Below are 27,407 nucleotides of genomic sequence, written 5' to 3'. Positions count from 1 at the left end.
TGAATTGTCTCTATGCCTCCAATGATCCTCATCTAGCTTTGAAGTGAGCTCACATGATACAATTTAACCTTCTTCCTCATACTCAGATTTTTCTAGTAATTCAGCTTTTAGCCTAAGATTTCCCCATACGCTTCAGCATCCTTGGATTTTCCATACAGAATATTTATCATTCCAGTCTTCCTGCTTCTCTCTACTTCAAAGGAACCCCAAACTCATATCCTCTGGTCAGTGGCTGCGATGTACATCCGATTCAGTGACTCGCTCTCTGCATTCTAGCACCGCAGTCGAGATGGCTCAGAGAGGACCTCTATGTTAAGTAGAATGGAAAGCACGGTGGAAACACCACCAGTTTTTAATCAAATTGCCAATCTGTTAGTGTGAAATAATAATGCTCAAGGAATAGATTCATGAGGATAACTGCAGTTTTGTATTTGCAAGCTGATGTTTTATTATACTGAATATTTAGCTACACAATGACTTCGTTAAATATTCATATACTCTGCAAGGTACTATCAAAATTTTTCTGAAAGATAACTGAATATTTGGTACCATATCCAACATCAGAGAGAACTTGTATGGTATTAAATTGAAATAACAAAAAGCTACCATGAAACATCAGACTGACTTCTCCAGCCCACGTTCTCCCCAGCTGCTGGGCTTTGTCAGCATACATGGATTGATTCAGCAGGGAATCATCTCTGACATATAAAAGGGAAAAGCACAGAGGAGTTGACTGTAGAGAAGAGATGCCCAGACAGTATCTGACTTCCTTAACTAAAATTCTGCCAGCAGAGATCTAATCTTGCTACTACCCGCTCCCCCGCCCCCATTTTTAAAGAACCTGAAATACTATGCATTAAGTATCCAAATTTAAACACAGCAAAAAGGCAGGAGACTAGTAGGGAGATAAATCACTCAATATTTAAACAACATCTTGTATTAGATAATCTTAACTTTTCTTCATGGACCCTCCAACAACTGTGGATACAAACCTGAGTGAAAGTAAAGAGTAAACCGCATATTCATTCCAGGTAATGGTGATTTATTTTACCCAGAGATTGACAGACTATGTACTCTGACATTACCACTGTCTAGCTAAAACAATGTGGGGCTAAGATTTCATACAGCATGCTGAAGAAACGAAATCATGCATGAAGAATAATAACACAATTGGTGTGGTTTAACCCCAGCCAGCAAGTAAGCACCACACAGCCGCTTGTTCACTCCCCACCCCCCTGCCAGGGGATGGGAGAGAGAATCAGAAGAGTAAAAGTGAGAATATTTGTGGATTGAGATAAGAAGAGTTTAATAATTTAAATATTTTTTAATAATAAATAATAATAAATGTAATGAAAAGGAAAATAACAAAAAAAAAAAGGAGAAATAAACCCAAGTAATGTAGATGAAAAACACATCTTCACCACCAACCAATCGATGTCTAGCCTGTCCCTAAGAACTGGCCCCCCGGCCAGCTCTTCCCTAGTTTATACACTGAGCATGACATCATATGGTATGGAGTATCTCTCTGGCCAGTTTGGATCAGCTGTCCTGGCTATGCTCCCTCCCAGGTTCTTGTGTATCTCCAGCCTTCTCAGTCAGTAGAGCTTGAGAAGCTGAAAAGTCCTTGACTAGTATAAGCACTACTTAGCAACAACTAAAACATCAGTGTGTTACCAACACTATTGTCATACTAAGTCCAAACCACAGCACCATACCAGTCATTAGAAAGAAAATTAACTCTATCCCAGCCGAAACCAGGACAACAATGCATCAGATCAGGTCAACATCAGGTTAACATCTTTTTATGCTTTGTAACTAGTTGCAACCAGTTCTTGTTGGTATATTCAGTACTTATTGAAAGTTAAACGAGGAGTCTAAAAGAATCATAATACTTACTTGTGTGGTTCTGATATAGCTCTATAAAATGTAAGCAGCGTATTGCTTTATTCTTTGCCTAGGGAATAAAAGCAGGAAACATTTTTTCTTGAGGTTTTCTGCAAAGTATTTGAAATTTACCGATTGTTCAGTTGGCTAGACAGCGAAAAAAGCAAGAAAGAAAACTTAGGCAATCAGGTTTGACACATCTAAAGCATTTACTTTTTGGCAATGAAATTGTTCTCTTTAAAGAACTGCTTTCTCCTAACAGATTTAATATTTAAAAAGATTTCTCAATATAAGTAACAACTTTATCAAACTCTGTGTATCTTAGCATTGCTATTTTGATAGCTTAGTTGAGCATTACAACACAAACTAGATTAATGTAGACGGACAAGTAACATTTTGAAGTCTAAAGGAGCCTTAATAAGGGCATTATGCACGCTTAAGAGAAAAATTCCTACACACTAACTGTAGAAAGCAGATTGTATGCTATATAGATACTGGAAACAAGTGAGCAAGGGAAGGTAGGTATATGGCCATAGAAAAGGGAGTGGAAAGAAAACAGTGTGTGCATTAACAGAATCTCACTGTAGGGCAACCTCATTACGCATGTCCAAAGAAGAACAATGAAGCTGTTGAAGGGTCTAGAGCACAAGTCTTATGAGCTTAAGTCTGGACAAAAGGAGACTGAGGGGAGACCTTATCACTCTCTACAACTACCTGAAAGGAGGTTGTAGTGAGGTGGGTGTTGGCCTCTTCTCCCAGGTGACTAGCGATAGAACAAGAGGAAATGGCCTCGAGTTGCACCAAGGGCGGCTTAGATTGGATATTGGGAAAAATTTCTTCACTGAAAGGGTTATCAAGCACTGGAACAGGCTGCCCAGGGAAGCGACTGTGTCACGAACCCTGAAGGCTTTCAAAAGACTTGTAGCTGTGGTGCTTGGGGACATAGTTTAGTGGTGGACTTGGCAGTGTTAGGTTTACAGTTGGACTCAGTGATCTTAAAGGCCTTTTTCAACCTAAATGATCCTATGATTGTTTGGATCACAATGCATGGATCATGTACAGGGACTGACTTCTTTGCATAGACTACAAAGCATACTGATTATTAAAAAAAAAGCGTAGGTATGATTATTTGTGCTTGATAGGACGAGATAAGATTTGTGCCTGACAGAACAAATAATTCAGTCAACATACTTTCCGTAAAGCATTCATCCTGTCACCTGCTTTCCCCATTGCAAAACCTGCAAGACAGAAGAGAGTCATTTTATTACTGAGAAATACACGAGGCAGGACCTTCAGAAAGCAAAGGGGAATAAACAAAAACTTCACAGCCATGTTTATTACCTGTTATTTCTGCTACATTGCAGAGATCATACAAAATGGTCCAGCGAGAAACACAGAAACCGTAAAAAGTAACAGTTTAGGAGTTATGATTACCTAACACCTGGATGCCAATTGGCTGTTGTCAAATGAAACAAATAAGGCTTAAGTTACTTCTTTTGTGTATTTGCCCAAACTTGTTTCAAACAATTGAATACTGGTAACTGCTTCAGCCAAAAAAAAATCCAGTCTTCTGCTTAAAAAGAAAGAAGGGAAGGAAGAAAAAAACAGGAAGCTGATGCAGATACATCAACTACATCTGTACAAAGAGTAGCCCCGAGACCCTAGAAGCAAAGGAGAAGACTGGGTTTCTAATAGCGAAATAGAGAATATGAAAACCACATTTAACACAATAGTTCATTTGCAAAAAACGCATGCCTGTAGATCAGAGAAAAAGCAGACTGCCAGTTTACAAACTGCTACCTAATTCTCTCTGAACCCTCAGACCTACTCCTATTTACCAGGTGAACTGCGGTAGAGATGAAGAGATTTCACAGCAGTGTCAGAGTATTTGCAGTCAGCTCACACCTGACTCTATAGAATGAATGAGAGGATGCGACAACCATTTTTACAAACTGCAGTCCAACAGTGTCAAGGTAGATTGAATTAAAATAATTTAACTTCAAAACAGCAGGTCTAGCTTTTTTGGTTCTTTGATGCTTCTGTTGTGTCAGCTGGGGCTGTGGGTTACCAGTATCCAAAAGCCTAATCCAAAAATCGATGGGATTAGACCCACTGGCCAACAATGACTCACTAATTTCATGCAGACATTACAGGAGAAATGGGCTCGAAGATACCTAGGAAAGAAATACCATGCTGACTGCTGTGGTGCTACAAGCAAAGAGGATATGACTGCAAGCCTGGAGACTGCTGTGGAAGAAGCAGACAGTCAAGGGAAGTGTCTGCTATCAGCTACCTCCTGAGACAGCTTTCCCTGTGCAAACACCATGCACCCAGAGGTCCCTGTCACCTGCTAACTCCTGCACAAGAAAATGCAAGGAAATGGTACTATTCTTCTAAATACACACAGAGCACAATAGCAGCATATTAATGCTGTGAAATCATGCAATAGATTAGAAAATGCCAAAAACGAAGTTACCTGGGCAACCTCAATTCAATCATTCAGCACATACAGATGAAAGCAATAACAAGTTTCATTACAAAGCTTTTGAAAGAAGAGGTAGGAAGAGCTTTTTCAGAATAACATCTTTCTGCTGGAGAACCACACTTTGCTCTCTATATAAATTTTCCTCCCCTCCAAACTGAAATTAAAATTCAGCTCAAGGAACACATCCGGACTTTAATCTTTCACATAAATGAAGTTCTGCAAAACTAGTTGACTGGAAATACAGTTGTCTTATTAAAGCTCCCACATATCCCATCATTGGAGATATCTGTTCAGCTCATAATAAAAAGGAGGCTACTTACATCCAAAAGGTGGATGCTTTGCACATATATTGAAAGCAGGATTTCCTTTACTAGAGTCACATAGCAACGTGAATGCAATTTCCCGTACTCTGACACCAATACAATACATGCCTCTATTATTTGGACTATTAACTTCACAGCTATTCACAGTCTATTTCTGTAGCTGATTCTTCTTTTAATTTTGCACAGCTGTCTTATCTCTAAGTCCATTTGAGGTCTAACAGGAATTCTAATGTGCATTCGTTTGTATCCACAAGAGAATGCTTGAGAACTATCTCCTTATGGAGAAAAACTTGGCACATTCGAGGGTGCTTCTTAAATAAAACTTATCCTGCAACAACAAAAAAAAGCCTTTAACTCCTGGTATTTGAAAACTGAGTGAAAGATAAACACTATTTCCTCAATAACAGAACTGGAAACCTACAAAAAACTCATTGCTGTACAGGGTGGCTGCATAGTTCCTTTATGGATGCCTTTACAATTAAGTGGTATTAGCATTATCTTTTTAAATTCTGTCTCAGAATCTGACCCATCCCAAAAGCAAAGCAGGTACCATCAAATGAAGGACACCCAATAACTTTTGTAACTGACAAAGTGAAACAGAAAATCCTTAAGAGAAAATACAGTTTTCTGAGAATATCTGCTAGCCTTTACAGATTTTTTAAAAAGACAGTGACAGGTTGTTGATTGCTTTTTGGTGTTTTTTTTTTTTCCTTAGCGACAGTGACAACCACATCATGGAATGTCTCCTTTGGCTCTACCAGTATATGATATTAAGTATTACATACTCAGTAATACCCAATGTATTAAGACCTGGCTATATCTTTCCACTGAAGTACTAATATGTATTTGTCAGCCCTGTCTAGCCTCATCCGTTCCCTTTTGCTTGGTCGGTTGTTTGGGTTTGTTTTTGGTTTTGTTTTTTGTTTTTTGGTTTGTTTTTTTTTTTTAATGCAACCTGCTTTATTAGAAAATTTACAACCATAATACAGAAACTACTTCAGCTTTCTCTACATTGAGTTTCACATCAACAGCCGTAACTGACTCAACTAAGAATTTTTCTTGCAACTTTTTACTTTGCATACAACCCCATTAAAAGCTGCAGTAGAGCGAATTCTCTTCTCCTCATTTTGTCAAGATCAATTCTGACCAACTCAAAGGCTCTTCTGGTCAAGATGGCTGAACACTTCACTTGAAGAAAGACTTGTCATTACTTATTGCAGCATTTTCCAAACTTCTGAGGAGAGGAACACGGTGCAACATGCCAGGTATCAGTCATCTATGTCTTTGCTGTGAGTGATCTTACTAAGCCAAGAAGCAGTACCATAATATCAGCTGGGATCCAGGGCTACTTAATCCAATTTAGATGCTGCACTGAGATGGTCTGATTGCTTCTAGAAATAGCTTGGTCATCGCTATGCTGCATGCGTAACTGTGCTTAGAGTTCCATTACAATGAAATCAGAACTAAACTGAATGCCTCTGACCAGTATTCTTTCTCCAGTCTTTGCTGAGAAAGAAAATAAAAAAAAGGTCTCTTTCACAGCTCGTATTACAAGATCCTTCATAATCTTATGCTTCTTTTGATTTGTCCTATTTACTTTATGCTGTAGGTGGCAGTTCTAGGGTTAGACTTGAAAATGTATGCCGAAGAGACCGTTATAAAGAGTCATAATGGAGAAAGCCTACAAATGGGTCAAGCCGCAGATCACTGACGTTACTATGAGACCAGGCTCAAAGGGCCTGAGTACTCTATTTTTCCTTAAAAGTATAGTATCTGTAGGAAGCTCATAAAGTGGATTTCTTTTTTTTAATGATTAACTTCAATAAAATAAGAAAGCTTCCTGAAGAGGCTGAATCAGAAAGAAATTTAGGGTCTTCTGATTTGACAGATTCATTACGAATTTCTGAATCAAGATGCTAGCTGAGACTACCAATAACAAGCCCTTTTTAACTAAAAGCAGTAACACTTCCAAGGGACTCGCCTGAGACTTAGGGAGAAGAAAAAAAAAAACAACCCAGCCAGATTTATACTAATTCTACCTAGAAATACTAACACTAGATAGAAAATAATCCAGAAGAATGCACAACCGATCATGCTGCCCTTTGCTGCAGAGTGGTCACCGCTGTTAGTGCAAATGAAAAAAAAACCCAAGAACCCCAACAACGTGAAAATGATTTTCAAAACCAGAAAGAGAAATCCCTATCCACTGCCTTGTACTTTCTCATGACTTTATCTGCCCTACTACCCGTGGAGGCCCAGATTCATTTTAGTCAAGCACAGGCACCTCTGTGAAGAGCACACTCAGCTGTTTTCTTCTACCATCAGTGCAAGGGCATGAATGCTTCCCGGGGCACATCAGCCCATCTGCAATTCCAGGCACCTTTTGCAGGTGCCTAACTCTTTGACTTGAGAATAAACAAATACACTCTGCAGCTTAGGTGCCTAAGGCTAGCAGAAACAAATGCAAATATGCTTAGTTGAATACTTTCAGGCTTTGTTTAAAACATAAACAGTATCTACAGTAAAAAGAAACAGTGTGTACAGGAAAGCATAGATGACCCCTTCTGGTAGGATCTACCAGTCGTTAGTTCTATCACTCTAGAGTTAAATAAAAGCTGTTTTTACCAGTGGATAATATATGCTCCAAACCTAATCACATACTACTACTTTTCCCAATTTCTTTTTTTAGTACAAAACAAAGCGCCCAAAGGAATACATATATAATTTGATCATAAAGCTTACTTTTATAGAGATGAAACTCAACATTCTTACAGGTATTTCAATATTGCCCAGTGGAAAAAAAAGTAGTTGTTTTTTTTTTTAAAGTATCAAAAGTCCTTTTAAATCACCATAACTCCTGAAGTCCTATCACAAACAATTATTAATTTGGCATCTTTCACATACAGTAAATGCACATACCTGCAGCCCCTTTACCATTTCCAATAGCCACTAAGGCACGTATTGATTTTTTTCTGCCTTCCTTTGCCTTCATACAAAACACATTTTTCACCTGAAGAAAAAATAAATTACAAAGCATCTGGTTATGGCATAGTCCAGCTGTATTTTTTTTTTTCTTTAAAGAGAGTCAGTTCACCAAAGGAATTAGAGGTTTGTGATGAAACCTTACAATATATATTGTCTTTGTCAATGGGTATCATCTGCAGTGGAACACTGGCTTCAAGGCATTAAATACGTAAAGGCTGCTAAAAACCTCTACTCAGACACAGAAGTTACCTCAGTAGTTTCATGAAAATACTCCCTCTGTTGTGTTTAGCTGCACAACAGATAATGCTCTAACGCCACTATCTTCATGTGTGATTTCAATTGTGATGAGAAAACATGGAAAAATACTGAAAGTGACATTAATATCTCACTGCCTCCTTCACATTTCAACATATTTTAGAAGCACTCAGGAATTGCTCAAGGCATGTTGTTGCTCTACATGGGTTAAAACTTTGGACTGAAATCTACTTGCAGACTGCAGAAGGCAGTCTCATTACTGAGATGACAGCTGCTAAAAAGAAGACTTAATTTAAGAGAGGGGAAGGAGAAAATGGTATTTCATTCCTGGAACTAGAAACATTTAAAGAAACTCTGCAAGAAATTGAAGCAGAGATGCAAGAAAGCTATTTAGTTTGGAGTGGGGGGACACAACCACCACCAGGGAGGCAGGTAGCCTTATGGTTATCATTCTGGAAATCTAAATTTGTTTCTGCCTCTGCTACGGACTCCCCTGTGTGACTACAGACAAGTCACTGGTTTATAGTCTCCCACTTTAAATGGTCTAATATATCATCTAGGATCATTTGTCCATCTAGCTCCTGTTCTAGTTTCCTTGGTTTTGTTTATTTAAATACAGACATATATTTTATATATAGCTTATATATGGTATAATATATAAACTATATATAAAATATAAAAATATAATATATAGTATATATACATATAAAATAACATACTGGATATTGCTTGACTGTGTTAATATCTGTGTCTCAGAATTACCAGGCAAAAGATACAAATTACTTCACGATTCATTTCTCCTCTTCCCCTTAAATGCATCAGGATCTACTTTCTTGAAGCCTCAATATGATTTCCATAAATTATAACAACAGCTAAATAAAACATGCATTGTTAATACATTAATTAAGCAGTGCTCTCCCCTTTACCCTATATGTAATTCTTCAGTAAGCTAGTTTGGTTGTAGCGCTATACATCTGAAAGTAGATTAGTATAAAATACTTGGTCATGGCATAAACATTCGTACCGAAATTCACAAAAAAAAGAAACTTCCACTGACATCACTAGGCATAGATTGGGAACGAGTGCTTCTGAAAAATTCCACCTTGCTGTCATTAGAATAAAGATGCTGTTAAATTAAGGTGCACATATACCCTAGAGAGCACTTTGAAGAAGTATCACCTTTGCTAATTGCTTATTCCAAGCCATTTTTCTTTCTGCAATCTTATTGCTTACAAGAACAATCTAAAAAAACCAAGCCCCCTAAGATGAAAGTGCCTGTGGAAATAGGCTATTTACAGAAAATGCAAAATAATGATGAAAGAAAGAAAAGAGAGTGAAGTAGAATGATCTCCTCAGGAGCATCAAGAGCATACTATTTTTGCTTTGCACATACTTTTGCCTTCCATTGCCACTCTGAATAAGTACTTGTACAAAAAAAAAAGTTGGCATGCATATTGTCAAAAATAAAGGGTGTGATGTTTGTAGAATCTAGTCTACAAAGAAATTATTCTTTTCCCTTCCCAGAAGGTGGCAATAAAGACACACGCAATGAGCTTCTCCAGAAGCCTTCCTGAAACTGCACTTGTCAGTTGTTTCTGAGCAGCTCTGAAGGAAAATGTACTCAGTCACCCATCACAATCAGTGCTATTACATCTCTCCTGAAACGCTGTGAAGGCCTTTCAAGCTTGGTAATGTGCGCAGGCAGCCATGACTGCTGCAACAACAGTGTCCTTAGATTCTCCCCGCCACAGCCCCGTGCTTCCTTACATCAAAGAAAGCAGTGCTCTTCTGGAGTGTGCTCAGCAATGCTTCCCTTCCGTCTTGGAAATAAAGCACACAGCTGAAACCCTATCGTTAACCTGCACCATAATTAATTAATACAATATGCCACTTTTAAAACAGCATGACCTCTGAAAAGTGGCTGAAACTAAGACACAATTACCCCTATTTACTAGATTGCCACTCAAGCCAGATTTAAAGGCACTTTTTAAAATTTGAAGTGAGACGCATACTCAACCTTAATCACAGTGTCCCTCAGACTGACACTCCTCAGTCTCCCTGCATTCCATTATCCAGTGGTGATAATGCAAATTCAGCTTTGTTCTGACAGCTGGGAAAAACCAGCATCTCTCAAATATAAAATGAAACCACCTCAAACATTTATTGGGAGAAGAAATAGCAAGCAACAGTTTCAAAGATGGAGTTTAAAGTGTGGAAATAGGCTACAGTCAAGAGACAGGCTGCTAAAGATTACTGTGATTTCAAGTATGTATCAGCTGTTGCAGTCTGTCAGAAAAAGGTAAAATCCCAACACTTCCCTATAAGCTTTGTTCTTGAAAAAGCAGAATGAATGACAGGCCAAACTGATTGCCCTTGGAAAGTCCTTCTTTCTAGCAATCACATTCTAGTCATGATTTTTAGGAACCTGCCACCTCTAGGCCACACTCTTGGCACTTTTACTGCTGTTATCCCAGGACAGCGTCTGCACAGGCTGATCCCCTCATGGCATAAGGTCCTCTGCTCCCAATACTTCTCTAAGGTACAAGGTGAGACAAGATAAAACAAGAGCAGCGTGCAATGCTGAAAGAAAAGCACTTCCATGCAAGTGAGCCTAGAGAGGCTCAGGGATATAGCTAAAAGGCTTGGGAAGCCAGCCACCCAAAAGAATTGAGGAATAAACTTGTAAACAAAAATCAAGCCCATGTTAGCTAGCTCATGCCCCTGTCAGCCTCCTCTGTGAAAAGCACCAGGGGCAGAGCAGAATTTTACCACAGTGACAGAACATCTCCCAGTTCTATCTTAAACCTACTCTACCTAAAAATCAGAAATTGCACGAGCTGGCTGGAGGACAGAACTAGTATTGCTGACAAGTGATAAGGGTGTCATATGGCTTCCCTAAAAGTGTGGAAATGGTGGGCAGTGGCAAGGGCAGTGCTTCAGGAAAAGGCAAATTAGTCTGTCTTCTGCTATGATTACTAAGATATGACCTTCTCAAGAACAGCTAACTCTTGAATTTGTCAGTCCATACTGATGTTTAGTATGTGTTAGGGTGAGCTGAATTCAGTAGCCCAGCAGATGAGGCTGCCATAGCTCCATGTTCCCAGGTCCCACAAGTAGCAAGGTGTTAAAGGATATCAGGAGTGGACACCACCTCCCACAGGTCCGGACCCAGGACTTTGACCCGCCTGGCCACTGGAGCCCAGCCCAGCCAGGCTGAGGGTTGTGGCTGCAGGTTCAAAAAGTAGCAAAGCCAACTATGTATCCCAGAGACACACATGCAGGATGCTGACACGTCCAGTTACAGTATGTCACAGACAAGGCATTGCCTAAAACAGCACGTACATATAGGACTTGCATAAAACCTAAGTATAGACAGCCACATCTCCTTCCTCCTCGACTGGTAGAGATGGAAGTTGACTAGTGCAGGCCCACACGCCCTATTCTATAGATTCACAAGCACATGCACGTTGCGGATCCCCCAAGTACCAGCATGGGCCCCCAATCCATCTGACAGCAATGCCCAGGCCCTCTTACCTGCTTCATGGATCTTCTACTTGCCAGCTAGTCCAGCCTGGTCCTCAGTAGAAAACACAGCACTCACACACTCATCTCAAAGGCACTGCACAGTCACGGGTCCCTGTGAATACGAACAACTGGTCCTCTGCTTGCCTGACCCTATGCCTAGACCTCAGGCTTTCTACTCACTGGCTAGGCCAGCTTGAAGTTTGCTAGTAAATTACACCTGCCAAACAAACACCGGATTTGGGGCAGATACAGACCCTTACCTCCCTGCTGCCTCCACAGCAGCTGGTACCAGACAGACAGGCTTTGACCTGCAGTCCTGTCCCAAGCGCCAGCACCGAGCCTCTGACTTGCTTCACTCACCCTGGTCACTCCCAGTAGCTGATTTTCAGTGGCTGGTGGCAAAGACCCCCACCTGCTCCAGTAGCTTGCACTGAGACCCCACTCTCTCTAGCTGATGACACCACAAGTCAGGGGGGGCCATACCCCCAGTTTGATTACAGTTGCTGGCACCAGTTTCACTCCCACTGGTCCCCTCATGTCGCTGGCACTCTGGGCTCAAATTCTGTAGGATGCTCCCTAGATCCCAAGAACTATGGCCCCTCCAAATACTGATGCTAGGACCCTCACTTTTTCCAGTAGCTGACACCAGAGGCCACAGGGCACCCACATCACCAGTCAGATTCCAGCTGCTGGCCCAGTGTCCACTCAACACCAGTCCTCCCAAGAAGTCATTGCACTTAGTCCCTGCAGACTTCACACACACACACGACAAAGAGATATGACAGCGATAATTATGACAGTGATAATTATGAAAGGATTTAATAAGAAGACAGACTGTGGTGATCAGGCACAGGGCTCAGGTAAGTGCAGGGACTGGCCCCAGCTTAAATGCAGCCAGCTCCTTTTACACTCCTTTCTGCCTATTCCTCCTTCGTTCTTCCCCAGACCCTTCCAACGCACATTCCTTCACCAGTTTGCATAGTTCTGGCAACACCTCTCCAACATCGTGGACCCTCAGGTTTGCATCCTTATCAGCTGCAAAGTACTGGTTTGCCTGCAGCTTTTTGATAGCCTACCAATGAGTGTGACCAACAAGGTTTGTTTCTTTTCTTTGCCCCCATTATGCTTGTCTATCAGGTTTGTGTCTCCGTGTATTTTGCTTGCAGCTTTCCCCTTTCCTTAGTATCCCACTGGACCTCTATCAGATAATCTTAATGAAATAAACACTCTCACATTCCACATACCCTTAGCAATTAGTGTGGCTGACTAGGTTTGGTTCTCATAACCACCTGCCTTATAGTTTGTCAGTCAGGTTTGTGTCTCTGTATGTTCTCTTCTACAGCTTCTCCCTTATTCCCTTTTTACATTGGAAAGGTCCTTAACCATGCACCCTTAAAGGAGGAGATACTCTCCATCCATGTACCCATAAAGAAAGCTGGGAATGCAATCCCAGCGGGCACAGACATAAACACACTTATACAACACATATATGCACATATACACAGCAAGTCCTACAGATCAACCCAAACAGAAATGAACAGCACTCACACAAACAGCACTAACAGCCTCATTCCATTTCTCTCTCCCGCCGATCAGGACGAAGGTCCATTAGTGGGAAAGATATATACTCTAGTTGCTGGCACTTAGACCCCCCTCCATAAGCATACATGCACACAGTAAACAAGAGCCCCTGGCCCAAGAAAATGGTTAGAAATTGAGTTTAATAAGAAGTCAGGAGAGACTGTACTGATCAGACACAGGTCATGGCATGACACGCATACTGACCAGCCCTGCTTACATGTAAGGCTATCTTATCTATCCCTTATCCCTCTATTTTCCCACTTACTCCTTCCCAGATCACCTAGATCTCTCCCTTGCTCTCCCTTTGTTTCCTGCCCTAGACATCCCATAAGTCTTGTGTAATACTGAAATGCTCTTCCCCTGTATTCCATAATGTGTCCCTTACCCCTTGGCAGTAAGCCCCCCTCAGACTGTGGGGTGCTCTGGAGAGCCTCATCTTGACAGACATCAGCCCTGGGCCATGGGGCCGACGATACCCCATACAGCCCCAGAAGGAGCCAAACAGGGTGCCTTTTTCTCTGAGTCTGTAATTTTGGTTGCCTCGCCTGCCTCTGTGCCCCTCTGGTCTGTGCAGATGAGCCACTGATGCGGTTACGGCTCTCCTGTGATGGTCCTGGGAGGAGTGCCGGCAGGGTGTTAGTCGGGTTCCTATACCTGCTATGCCTCTGTGCTCCTTTGTGTGTCAGCGGACAGGCCTTTTAGCACATACCTTAACAGTCAGTACTCTCTCCATCTTGGCCATCGGTAGAATGAATAAAGTACTTCTCTCTCAAAGAGTTTGATTCAGTAGCTATAACCTCTGAGAAGCAGGAAGATTAGAACCAGCCATCTTGTTCACAGTGCATCTGTCCCCCAAGGACATGGCAAGTGATGAAACAGCAATACAGAAAATAATCTGAACTCCTACCCCTGTTGTGCTTTAACCCCAGTTGGCAACTGAGCACCACATAGCTGCTCGCTCACTTCCCCCTCACCTTGGTGGGATGGGGGAGAGAATCAGAAGGGCAAAAGTAAGAAAACTTGTTGGTTGAGACGAGAACAGTTTAATAATTGAAATAAAATAAAATAATAGTAGTAACAAGTTGTGATGAAAAGAAAAACAACAAAAGAGAGAGAGAGAGAGGATCAAAACCAAGGAAAAAGAAGTGATGCAACTGCTCACCACCTGCTGACCAACACCCAGCCTGTCCCTGAGCAGTGATCACTGCTCACTGGCCAACTCCCCCCAGCTTATATACTGAACATGATGTCATATGGTATGGAATATCCCTTTGGCCAGTTTGGATCAGCTGTCTTGGCTGTGCCCTGTCCCAGCTTCTTGTGCACCTCCTCCCTGGCAGAGTATGGGAAGCTGAAAAGCCCTTGACTTAGCATAAATGCTGCTTATCAACAACTAAAACATCAGTGTTATCACATTATTCTCATGCTAAATCCAAACCACAGCACTATACCAGCTACTAGGAAGAAAATTGACTCTATCCCAGCCGAAACCAGGACAACCCCTCACTCAGCAAAACTGATGAAAGTTTTTGACCAGGTACTCGAAGTGTTTTTCATGTGGGCTGATTCATCACAGCTCTAGGATAAACCCCAAGTGGAGTTCTCATCCAAATTAGTAATGAGCGCAATCTGCAGAGAAACTATTGACTAAACTATTTTTAGTGTTGATAGTTTTCACATGCGTGAAACTCTTGTTGTATAACTCACTAGGAAAAATAATATAGCTCAAATGCCCTACTGACACAGCATGTGTCTAAACGTGGCTTCATACTATAGCTCACATCTGAGTACAAATTCTTTAGATTAACCCACGATAACACATGCTCAAAGCCACACTACTTCTGAAACGGCTTTGTTTCCTTTTCAGGGGATGATCCATAATCATCACCAATTATAATTCAGTTTAAAGCTTCTGAATGTTCCAAATGCCAATTATTTTATCCACACAGGCTGACAGTTAAAAGAGATAAAAAGATTGAATTATTTAATCAGTAGAACCAGTTGAAGGTAGCATCCCTAAACTTTGCTTTAAAGGCAGGCCAAAACTCTTGAGAACCCTAAGAATATCAGAAATACATTCCAATGTACAGCTCTGACCCCTCATTCTTTCCCATGACAAGCTGCTTCAGGTACTATCTTAAAAACCGACTCAAATTTTCATTGTCAAACTCAAGACACTGTCAGTATCATCCAGGGAACAGAAAACTTCCCTGTAGATCTAAAAGCAAAATCCAGAGCTCCAATAGTCCAAAAGTACTTCTGAGTCAACATCTCATTTGAAGTAAATTATTACTCAGAGAGTATCCTGTATACCACATAATTATTCAGTCAAGGATGTCAAACACTGGATCTCAGACACTGTAATTTCAAATTTCATGCAGCATTTCCTTTTCACAAGCCTTTTTTATTGCAGCCTTTGCAAAAACAATAGCTAGGAAAACAATTTCCAATGACTTATTACAGGAAATGAAGGTTTCAGACTGCATATTAGGGAATATTCTTTTTGTCATAAGCAGCAAGTCTGCCAAGATTAATTCCGTGGTCTTAAAACAAACACGTACTCGTTGTTTTTTTGCTACTTCATGGAAAGATGAAACTATGGCCTTATATTCTGTTAACAACCCGCTGCTGCACTTAGACAATTTATTTTTGTTAAGTGGATGCAAAACAAATGACAAAATGAGTGATACAGTTATAACTCTCTTCTGCGTTAATATTCCCTACAGACAACTCTCTACAGTTGCATGCACTTTTGTGACAATACATTTAGAAGGACTTAAGACAAGGACCTTCATATCATTTTGACCCAACAACCTTTGTTTTTCTGACTTTACCCCTGCCACGTGCCAGCATAAAGCTACTGTTTCTAAGATAAGTCAATTCTCTGTGGCTTGGTGACACTCTTTCCTAGTGTCACTGTCCCTGAACAGTCCCAGAACAGAATGAGAGTCACCATACAACCAACTGACTCTACTGTCCCACTGATATTTGCCAAGGGCTGGATTCAGATGATTAAATGAGTACAGGTGACATTCAACTGCAAGAAAATAGACCTTGAAACTCCTGCTAATCTTTTCCAGCTAGGAATAGTGACTGTTCACTCTACTCCTGCTCAGATTTTGGCTAAGACACAGCTCAGGCTAAGGCCTGACGTATGCTGGCAGCAGCTCCACTAGGTCGAAGTGAGGGCAACATGATGGCAAACACAATGGCCAAGGGGGGGCTAAAGGTCATTATGCAGCCACTGCCACCTGCAGCTTGCCATCCCCAGCAGCCATCATCCTTGCATACCGATTGTCTGTCAGCTTCTTCAGAATCCCCTAACTCATGGCAATGGTACAGACCAAATTTCCAAGCTGGATGGTATAGATTTGTCAGCTTACCCAAAAATATTTTGAAGTCCAACAGCAGCCAGACTGCTGAGACTTTTGTGTTTCCCAGTGTGCCACAGGGGATGCCCATGCCATTGCAGAGGAGGAAGGATGAGCACTCTTACTGTTGGTTTGGCAACTATTTTGCTCACAGGTACACGAGTTACAAGTTGCAAGTTACGAATTACAGGACTTTTGCGTTAGAAACCTCATTAAATATATTATGAACCAGTGAATTCATGTGTTCATATTAGTCAGTACAAAGGGATTTGAGTGCTTGTTTGATATGTGCGTGTGTTTTCCTTGCTAGTAAGCTCACAAAATAAAGTCTAATTTACACAGTACGTTGCCTTGCAAATTTGAGCAATCCAAATGGGCAGCATATGGGCCGCACAACCTGCATCAGATGCAAGTTGTGCAGACCCTGATCAGAAAACTGCTTTTTTCCAACTGCTCTCTTCAGCCTTGCTTCTCCAAAGTGCCACGCAACAGTTGAGGTAAATGCTGCATCCAAACAGGTCTCAGACAATCAAAACAAGCATGCTTGAATCCAGCTGAATGTCTGAATAAAACAGTGGAAGAACAAGCAAATGACCAAACTCACTTGTCAGAAACCACCAGCTTTAAGAAATTACAGGTTTTGCATGAAGTCGTGCCACATCAGGACTCGAATATGAACGGAGAGAGAAAGGCGTAGAACTGGGCTTCATTTACTGCACACTACCTTGATTATAAGACAAAAGTATTTCTTCTCAGAGGCCTTCTGCAGGGTTCATCGCTAACTCAATTCCTGGGAAAATGCGTATGCTTTTCAGAATATCCACTGAATTACCCACTCAATGCAATTTACTTGGACTGATTCTATCTAAGGAAGATCGAGTTAGTTATTTTTACTATGCAAGTGTTAAAAAAAGATCTCTTTTGTCCTCTTCTATTGCCTCCCTTCCCACACTCTTAGAAAGTTAAACCAACAAACAAAAACCACGCAAACACCCAAAATAAAAAGGTCCAAATACAGTTTTACCTATAAAATCAGAAAGAATGATCTATAACCCTGAACTAAAATAGCAACATAAAATGATTTTGTATTTCAGGGACCAAAACGGATAGTACCAACATCCCAGGACCCAGCTCATGACATACGAAGCTCTGTATATAAACCAAAGCACCAGTGTATTTGTATCTGCAGAAAGCAGCATTAAGGATAGTATCAGTCTCTTCATGTTGCTGCCTTTTGCACCCTTTCTCTGTACAAACTGAGTGTATTGCCTGACCTGCACTTCTTTAGCAAGTCTATACCTTTCTGTAATTTAACATTCAAACAGAATTCAATCTTTCTTTTGTTTAAAAATGGAAGTACCATATCCTAACCATCTAGCTGAAAAAGGGAACTGTTCTGCCACTGGAAAGATTGCACTGACCCAGCTACAAGGGGCCATGCTTGCACAAAATTCTTCAAGTAAAGTTCTCTTTATTAGAAACAAAAAAGCATGACCATAATAGTGAGTAATCAAAAGGCAGAATTTTCACACCTGGCAGAGGACAACTTCTGTGTTGGACAAAAAAACCCAGAGATCTACCTTTTGCAAAGGGCATAATTTATAACTTTATTTTCTCCCTTACCAAGCTCCTCTTCATGAAAGAGATTCAAAGCCTCGTGTTATGTGCTTTCAGACCTTACTGATTACTAGGTCTTACTTTCTAATATTGATTGCACTACAAGAAAAATACTATCATAACACTTGACATCATGTAGGCTACTTCTTTTTACTATGTTACTATGTTGATTTTGGAGAGAAAAGAAAAATCCATCTGAGGATGGATGATACACCAAATGAAGCCTTCCAGTTAATAAGAATGGCGTATATCAACAACTGTAAATTGTCATTACCACTATTATTACATTATGTTAAATGACAGTAAATACTGCCACTAGTTTTACTCACAGAAATTCTTCTTATGCATAATATATGAGCAAAACAGGAAATCTGCCTTCAGGTTGGCAGGGAAAGAAAGAAACAGTCCAAGTAGCACAAGTCACCTACTCCAAGTAACGCAATTGTCTATAAGAAAGACAGAAACAAAACCAATACGCAGTCCCTGCTGCTGCCCCTTAACACTTACTCAAGCTAGCTTTTTCTCTGTGACAACTTTAGCTCTACTTTACATGAAAATCTGATCTTGTCTGTACTGTATTCTACAAGCAGGGAAAAATCAAGTTAGCTTTTCTGTTTCTACACTATAAGAAAACTCTTCAATAAGCAATTTCTCTCACAGCAAGGGAGCACAGCCTTTTTAGTAGCAAAATCACACCAGAAAGTGGCTTTTGTATCTTTGTTCATAAGACAGTCCTTTAAAAATGGCTTTCAGTTTCCTGCTGCAAAGTATAATTTCCCAGCAAACATTATTTTAATCTCCTGTACTGTTGCGAAAATAAAAATTATGGAAAAGACATAAAAATAGCATCATGTATGCCATCTATTTAAATTAAGAATGCTAAAGAAGATCTGTTTATTTCAAAACTCATACCTGCTATCAGAAAATTATAGGACTTAATTACCATGAGCTAACTGCTTGCTTTGAATTTAGAAGCTTTTTTGCTGCTGCTGCTATTTTTCTGCAAAAAAAACACTCCTCTCTCTCAGTTCACATTTGTGGCAATCTCATTTAACACTAGAGCCCCAGCCTGCTTCTAAAAGCTTTTTTATTTTTCAGATATAATAAAGCATTGAAACACATTTCTATAGCACATGGAAGCACTGCACAGCAACTCACTTTGTTGTTTAATCTAATGAATTTGACTGTAAATAATTATGCCAGCACAAAACGGCCAACTTTAGTAAATTCCTACTGTGGTATCCAAACTGACAGTCAGTTGTGACATGTCACAGAAACAAAGTAACAGCCACTTTTCTGCAATGTGTCCTTTCAATTAACTGAAAGCTCTGCCAACTGCAGGGCTCATTAAGTAAAATCACTTCCTTTATGAGCGGTGCCCATGCAACTCAACTATTACAAGTTGCCTTCCAACACAGACACAGCTGAAGGCTAAGTGGTCCAAATGGTCTTTGCTACATCAGAGTCAAAGCCCAGAGAGCCCAGTCCGCTCCAACAACTCATTTACTTAAACAACTTTAACAAATTGTGTGGGTTTTCCAAAACCCACCTCAACAATCTACTGTGTGTAGAGCTACTGCTGATCTAAGAGGAACTAAAAAAAAAAAAAAAAAAAAGAGAAGGCTTTCTGATATTTTAGCATCTCAAGTGAAACTGGACACGTGTGGTTTTAAACGTAGGAATAACGTGTTTTGCATGTTAAAATAAGAATGCATAAAATGTGAGCACTTACACATGATCAGATGATCACCAGCTTTTTTCCCAATAATACTATCCTTTAAAAGCTGTTTTGGAGAAGTCTAGACATAGGCACACTAGCATATGCAATAAGGTATGGAAGCATGCAACGTACTTATTATTGCAATAAACCACCTGTGACATTAAGTGCAAGTTTGCTACTCATTTTATTTTCTACCTCTCTAGGCACCAATGACAAATCTGACAAGAATATATTAGAGATACTTGAGAGAACAAAAACTCTTGATACCAAACTCATTTGTATAGGTTTATATTCATGTCTGTTTAGATACACAAAACATATAGAGCATTAAATATGAACTGCCAGTGAAGGTCAGATCCTTTCATAAATGTTATCTTAAGATTTAGACTGAGTACACGCATTAATGGAAAAGATATCCTTCATTAACTTTCATTTCATTTGTTCTTGTGCATACCAGTATCACCTCACACATTCTGTTGAGGACTCTGGAAAGTAAAAATTGATCTTAAATAGCAATTTAGTTTTAAAATAAATATTTATCATATCCAGAGAACAATATAGCTTTGTCAAGATAACAGAAGGGACTCTACAAATACTCATCTTACTCTAAGGTCTAAGTGCTGGAATACTAAAAAAAAGAAAAAGAGATGAGAACTTAATTCAGGAAAAAAATGACTCAGGCAGCAAGGCAAAGAAAGGTCTATAAAAAAGTTTAAAGATGTTAGGCAAAAAAAAACGAAAAAGAAACTATTTTTCATTTGCAAGGATGTTATCGCCACTGGAGCAGCAGATACTGGAAAGTGATTTTGCTCAACATCTTCATACCATCGAGCAGCCGAAACATCTGAGACAATGCCTGCATAATGCTGTTTCAGGGCAAACAGACTATAAGAAAGAAACATGAGCTCAGTGATGGAGGGATTCGCTACATTTTGGGGGAGAGGGGACTCTAGAAATGAGGAGAAGTAAGGAAATATATTTTTAACTCAGGTAGGACATTTGGTAGAGTCCTTTGGAAGTTCTAACAGGGCAGCATTGCCCTCAAACGCATCCAAAACAGAAAAAGAACAGTTCATCTGCTCCGGGTATATATACCTGCATACATACAGATATATATATATCTCCGCATACATATATATATATATATATGGACTAGATTACAGGCTAGTCCCAGCTGCTGCTAGGGAGGAAAGCACTCCTGTTCCCTCCCATCACATATACTAAGAATAGTACAGATCTACTTTCACCTCATTGTAGGGTCAGATGAAAACCTGGGAGCCAAGTGCATATCTTTGAAGGTAAATCTGCCCTAACCTTAATAATTAAATTACTTATGAAGTAAGAAAAAACTGGCGTGCACAAAGATGTCCTACAGATTAAATGAAATGCACCTGAAAAGTCTTAGAGAATCATAGGAAAATGTCTTAGAAGGTTACCGATTTTGTCTCCCCACCCTCTCTTGACAGATTTATGCAACTTGCTTTTAAAAATCTCCAGTGACAGACATCCCATATACTCCCAGACAATCCATTCTAGTATTCAACTTTTCCATTTGCAACTCATTCTTCTCTAAATTTCTAAATTTCCCTCACTCATTACGTTAATTCGTTGCTTCTTATCCTTACTACAGCAGACACATAAACTAGCTTATTCCTTTCCCCTTCGGAGGATTTTTAAAAATCTATAAACCAACTCATGACTTTTAATTACCCAGTCTGACATCATTGTTTCCCATGTCTCGGAAGATACTCAAAACCACTGCAACAAGCAAGGATTTTAATACACAGGATTAATCTAGAAATCATTCAAGCTGCTGGGTGGATTCCCAACTGACGGTCATCACAGCACAACGCAGGAAGATAATCAAGGATAAAGAAACCCATAAGCTCATTTATCAGGACAGGAAAGAACCTTGAGAGGCTCTTTTGGAGTAGAGCTGTCAGTCAACTCAACTTCTGACTTGCCCGATTATTCTTTTAACTTTCAGAGTTTCTCTTTAAAGAAATGTTTCTCATATTCCCTCTCTCCCAATCAAATACTTAAAGTAACTCACCTTCCAACAGGCTACACTTGTACACAGTTTAAAAGACCTGAATACTGCTTGCAGTTATATTAACTTTGTTCTTACTCTTGCACTCAGTACAGACTATTTATTAGTTACTCAAGACCATTTAACAGGTATTTCATTTTAATTCTGGCAACTAGGTAATTCTACCTACTCTGGCCACATATTTTTCAATTAAGACAATGGATAGGCTCCTGTAACACAAAAATTCTCAAATGTTGGTGAAAGTAATTTCTGCATAAAACATTTCTTCATGGAAAGTACCTGACCAAGGAATGGCAAATCAATTTCAAGAAAAGGCAGTTGACCATCATTCCAAAGACAAGTGACACAAACGGTGACAGGGACTTGAGAGCTAAAAACAAAAGGACAGAAAACTTTGCCTCCATGAGAGATGTGGTTCACAGCTGATATTCAGTGCTTCTGGTTCCACCCTTTATCCTAAGCCTCTAAATAACAATACTCTTACATGGTGCCTTATTAAAGTACTTTATTTATTTCCCTAACTTGAAGCATCTGCTTTTTTCTCAGAAGAAACAGTGACGGAAACTAGATACTCATGTAGCTTTAAGGTCTCTCACACATTGCATCCTATTCTTAAACCTATGCAGCCTTGTGTTGCAATGAACCCTGCAAAACTGGTAGATAAAGGGACTTTACGCTCTATACATTTGATCCTGTTCTGGACTGGGACATGGCCATCTCCTTCCCTCTTTGACTACAACCCCATTTAAAGGGCAACCTTTTCCTTTCTCTCCAAACCAACTAAACACTTGATTTCACAGTGCTTTAGGCAGCAGCTCTGATTTTATTGTCAAGGGACTGGTTCACTTTTTCCTGTCTCAAAAGGGAGATGTTTGGCCACATTCCAAGAAAAATGCAATCAGACATAAGGTCTGGCAAGAAAATCAATGTTTGGCATTTAAAGCTTGTTTAGAAATATGCAGTGCAGAAGACAGTTGCAGTCCCAAAGAGATTAAAATCTGAATATGAGATTTTACTATGACCACAATGCAAAATCCTGAGACAGAATAACCGTTTTCAAATGCATCCTACTAATTAAGAACGTGTTACTCCTTGCCAGTTTTGTCAGATCAAGGATTTAAAAAGGATTTGCATGAAGAAAAAACAGTTGTTCCAACAGTATATGGCAGTGCATAGTAGTGGACAGAGAGAGCGTGATCCCTTCCAAAAAGGGCATCACTGGTGAGCTTTGGTAGTGGAACACAAGATAACATGCTGTGAGTGAAACTAAAAAGAAATTCAAACACAGATACTTTGGAACAAATACCTTGTCTGGATTGAAATACAACAGATTATTGGCTAAAAACACAGGCAATGTTTCACAGAGCTCTTTGGTAAGAGAAGCTCTAGTAATGACAAGACTAAAGTGATGAACCATCACCTCTACCCATTTAAAATTGCATAACAACTCAATGGAGAGTCACTTTATTTTGTAGTGATAAAAGGGTGTCAACATTGATATTAAGCAAAAAGACCTGATGCGCATCTATCAGAGAACGTGTACTGACTCAGGTTAATACCTTGGCTCTCAGATTGTGAATAGAAATGAAAGAAGTCTCTTTTTAAAAGCAGCAGTTAGACTAGTATAGTTTTTCAATAATAAATCAGTTAAATATTAATTGCAAATGAAAGTTCTGATGACAATCCTGAAAGGAACATAAATCTAATAAGCAATTTAATCTGTAGGTAAGTAAATAACATGAGAGTGTTCTTAAGTGACAAATTTACACAATTGGTCATAGCCAACACAGGTTCATGACATGAAAGTCCTATTTAACTAACTTGATTTCCTTTTATGACAAGGTCACCTGTCTAGTTGACCAAGGGAAGCCAGCAGATGTGGGGTTTTCAGATTTTAGCGACGCTTTTGATATTGTCTCTCACAGTATCCTGCTGGACAAAATATCCAGCATACAGCTAGACATGTCCATACTATATTGGGTGAACAACTGGATGACAGGTCGGGCTCAAAGAGTTATAGTGACTGGGTTTACCTCAGGCTGGTGGCCACTCACCAGTGGGGTTCCCCAGGGCTCAATTTTAGGGCCAGCGCTCTTTAGTATTTTTATAAGTGATCTGGATGCAGGAGTCAAATGTACATTAAGTAAGTTTGCCAATGACACTCAATTAGGACGAACCCCGGACTCCCTTAAGGATAGAGAGGCCTTACGAGAGAATGGGATAGACTAGAGAGCTGGGCAATCATCAATCATGTGAAATGTAACAAAAGCAAGCGACATGGTAATCCTGGTTATACATATAAATTGAGGAATAAGACGCTGGATACCAGCCCCACAGAAAGAGATCTTGGGATTTGGGTTGACGGCAAGCTGAAAGTGAGTCAACAGTGTCCCCTGGCAGCCAAAGGGCCAAATGTGTCCTGAGCTGCATGAAACACAGCATAGCTAGTCAAGGGAGGTGATTGCCCCGCTCTGCACTGGTGGAGTACTGTGTGCAGTTTTGGGCACCTCAGTTATAAGCAAGACATCAAACTATTAAAGAGTGCCCAGAGGAGGATGGCCAAGATGGTGAAAGGTCTCGAGGGCAAGACTTATGAAGAGCAGCTGAGGTCACTTGGTTTGTTCAGCTTGGATAAGAGAAGGCTGAGGGGTGTCCTCACTGGAGCCTACAACTTTCAAGGAGGGCAGCAGATAGGGAGGTGCTGATCTTCTCTCTCTGGGGACCAGCGATAGGACACGAGGAAGTGGAATGAAGATGTGTCAGGGGAAGTTCAGATTGGACATTAGGAAAAGGTTCTTCACTCAGAGGGTGGTCAGTCACTGGAACAGGTTCCCTACAGAAGTGGTCACAGCCGCAAGCCTGTGAGAGTTCAAGAAGTGTGTGGGCAATGCTCTTAGTCATAGTTTTAGGTAGTCCTGCGAGGAGCAGGGGGTTAGACTCAATGATCCTTATGGGTCCCTTCCAACTCAAGATATCCTATGATTCTCATTACTTTACACACAAAGCTACAGGGTTGATTTATGCACCATATATTTGTATAACAAGGTTTAATCAAAGCACAATCCAAATTTTGACAAAAAGTCCTGAGGAATTCATTTGGTCTGTGATAGTTCAGTGGCCACTACTGGAGGCTCAGATTCTTCCACTCTGGTGCCCAATTATGCAAAGGAAGTCACCTTACAGCAGCTGTTTCCAGAATGGCAGTGCTGTCTCACAACTGCCTCTGCAGAATGCTCCGCAAGGATGCCTTCCTCCACCCTGCAGCTGACCTGAAGAGACAGAGGCACAGTTTCCTGCTCTGTGGGGCTCCCCAGGCTAGTGAGGTGGGCTTCCGGGCACAAGGAGCTGAACATGGCTCTAAGATCTCACCCCACCAAAAAGTGCTGCAGGAAACACTGAATTTCTCTCAGCCCCTTCTCCTTCACCAGTAAGATCAAAACTTAGGAACAAGAAAGACTTGGCCAAATCGTATCTTATCTGAGGGCTTTCTGATGCCCCCAGCTGGAAGTAGTCTATTTTCCACACTGTACATGTTTCTAATGGATCAATCATTTTAGGAACTATTAAGTCCTTTTAGCACATTTATTTATATAATACCTAGTAATTTTGATACTTCAGTTATCTGAAAACCAAACTTCTGGACACAGATAGTGAGACTTGTGGTAGCAGTGGCCAAGTAGTTTCCAACTCTAAAATTAGAACGCAAGTAGAAGAGAAGGGAACATGCAAGGATAGAAAGCCAACAACTGCTCTCACTTCCAGAGCTGCTCCCTTTCTAGATGCTATGCATCACCTGATTCTGAACTGGGACCAAATGAGTTACAAGAAATCAATTTATTCCTGAAGTCATTATTCCCCCCAACAAAGTTTATACTAGTTCTATGGTTTCCATAGCAACTAATGTATTTGAAATGAAAGAAAAACTAATAAGATAAATGGGAAGCATAAAATATCTTGCGATAGTGTGGGTGTATGTAGCACTAACTGTTAACGGTCTGCTGTGGAATGAATTGCAAATTGCCTTCTTCAATAATGGCTTTTCCATAGAGAATTAACATGGGTCCACATATCTGCATTACTAATGCTTTGCATTTCACAAGTAAAAAAATACAATAATATTTATCGTATTTGCAATAAGTATCTTCTCTGACCACATTCTGAGTTGTGTTTCTGTTGAAATCATTAAGAATTTGGGTCACTACAGTACTGGTAGTGCTAAGGACCTTACCCTTTAGCTTGAAGTTTTGCTGTCAGGCAGCAAATATCTTGAGCGACAACAATTTAGTAGTCAGCTAATATCACTTCCCACCAATCAAGGCACTGCATACAACCATTTACACATTGGAAAGCTACTGTATGTTTAAAAAAAGGTGACAATGTCATGAAATGTAAGAGATTAATTATTTTTAAGTCTCTGTAGCTTCTCAACTTACCACAACAAAATTATTCTAAGGTGATTCAATGATTTTATTAAATACCTAGGTCAGATATGCTGTTATGTAAAACATTCCACACTTCCACAAAAAAAGCCCTAGTCAGCCAGGGTCAGAGTTCAAGAGTACAGAGAATAATTCAATGAAGTCCAATCAGGAGTAAGTTTGGGAAAAAAGCACGTGGGAGTCAACCTTATTACGTGCAAATAAAGATAGCAGGATTTACAGCATATATTAGATCTTATTTACTAAAACCCATAGACAAGGAAAATACCAGAAACAGACATCTTTTGTCAGTTACTACTTTTGATTGATAGATATTTTTCAAGTGAGATGATGCAATACAACCTGTTTAGAAATGAGGGTGGAAACAAGACTTGCATTAGTCTTGTCATAACCATCATCCTTACCATGTTGATAAGCACAAAGTGTGTATATAAAACTATGAATGGGAAATTCTGACAGAGTGTTTTTCCAGAAGATACAAATATCATAGGTTAAGACATCTAGGACAAGTGAATATTCTACTACTTGAGCAGCACACAAAATGAGATCTTCATCCCACTCATTCTCTGCCCTGAGCTGCCCCTCCCCAGCTTCAATTAATTATTTATTTTACAAGCAGAATTATACAACTTCCTACTTGTAGTTTTGCCTGAGAAATAACGCTAGCACTTTACTACGTTTCTTATTATGGTTGTACATAAACTATTAAAGCTTTATTTGCAGGCATTCGCCATTTCAGAGTTGTCAAAGCTGCCTTTGGATTAGGTATTATTTACTCAATAGAGAGGATAAGGCCACAATGGAAAGAATGACAGATTATGTCATGCAGTTGAAACAGAATACCAGACTAATTCCTACTGCTATAAGATTGACTTAGCAAAGACTGGTTAAATAATTGCAAGCTCAATAAAAAATTCTGGTAATTATTTAAAGTCTTTGAAAAGATTTGTAATGCTTACCTCAATGACTCTTGTTTCAAAATCTTCAAAAGTTTCTGTTGGGAGAAAAATGGGGTATTACATTTCCTTGTTTTATGTACCTATCAGCACAGCTCCCTGCAGGTGGTATAATTTAAAAAGGACACAACTTTTAGGTAACTGTAATTTATAAATTAATCTCAGCAGTAAGTAGAAAAGGTAAGAATAATTTGAACAAACATATCTTAAGTGAGG

General features: G+C 39.9%; 1 protein-coding gene across 1 annotated transcript in view; it reads right to left on the bottom strand.

Annotated features, from left to right (window-relative positions):
- LOC142055071 (small ribosomal subunit protein uS5m-like) overlaps positions 1-27,407 on the bottom strand; it is a 71,171-nt gene that overhangs the window by 7,694 nt on the left and 36,070 nt on the right. The window contains exons 5-8 of the mRNA XM_075088511.1: positions 27,195-27,229; positions 7,612-7,702; positions 3,076-3,122; positions 1,897-1,954 (exon numbers count right to left, since the gene is read on the bottom strand). Of these exons, the coding sequence (XP_074944612.1) occupies positions 1,897-1,954; positions 3,076-3,122; positions 7,612-7,702; positions 27,195-27,229 (231 nt within the window). The remainder of the gene's footprint in view (positions 1-1,896; positions 1,955-3,075; positions 3,123-7,611; positions 7,703-27,194; positions 27,230-27,407) is intronic.

The sequence above is a fragment of the Phalacrocorax aristotelis genome, chromosome 3, assembly GCF_949628215.1.
Source record: "Phalacrocorax aristotelis chromosome 3, bGulAri2.1, whole genome shotgun sequence".
In the NCBI taxonomy this organism is placed as follows: domain Eukaryota; kingdom Metazoa; phylum Chordata; class Aves; order Suliformes; family Phalacrocoracidae; genus Phalacrocorax; species Phalacrocorax aristotelis.
This window is presented reverse-complemented; position numbering and strand designations above follow the sequence as displayed.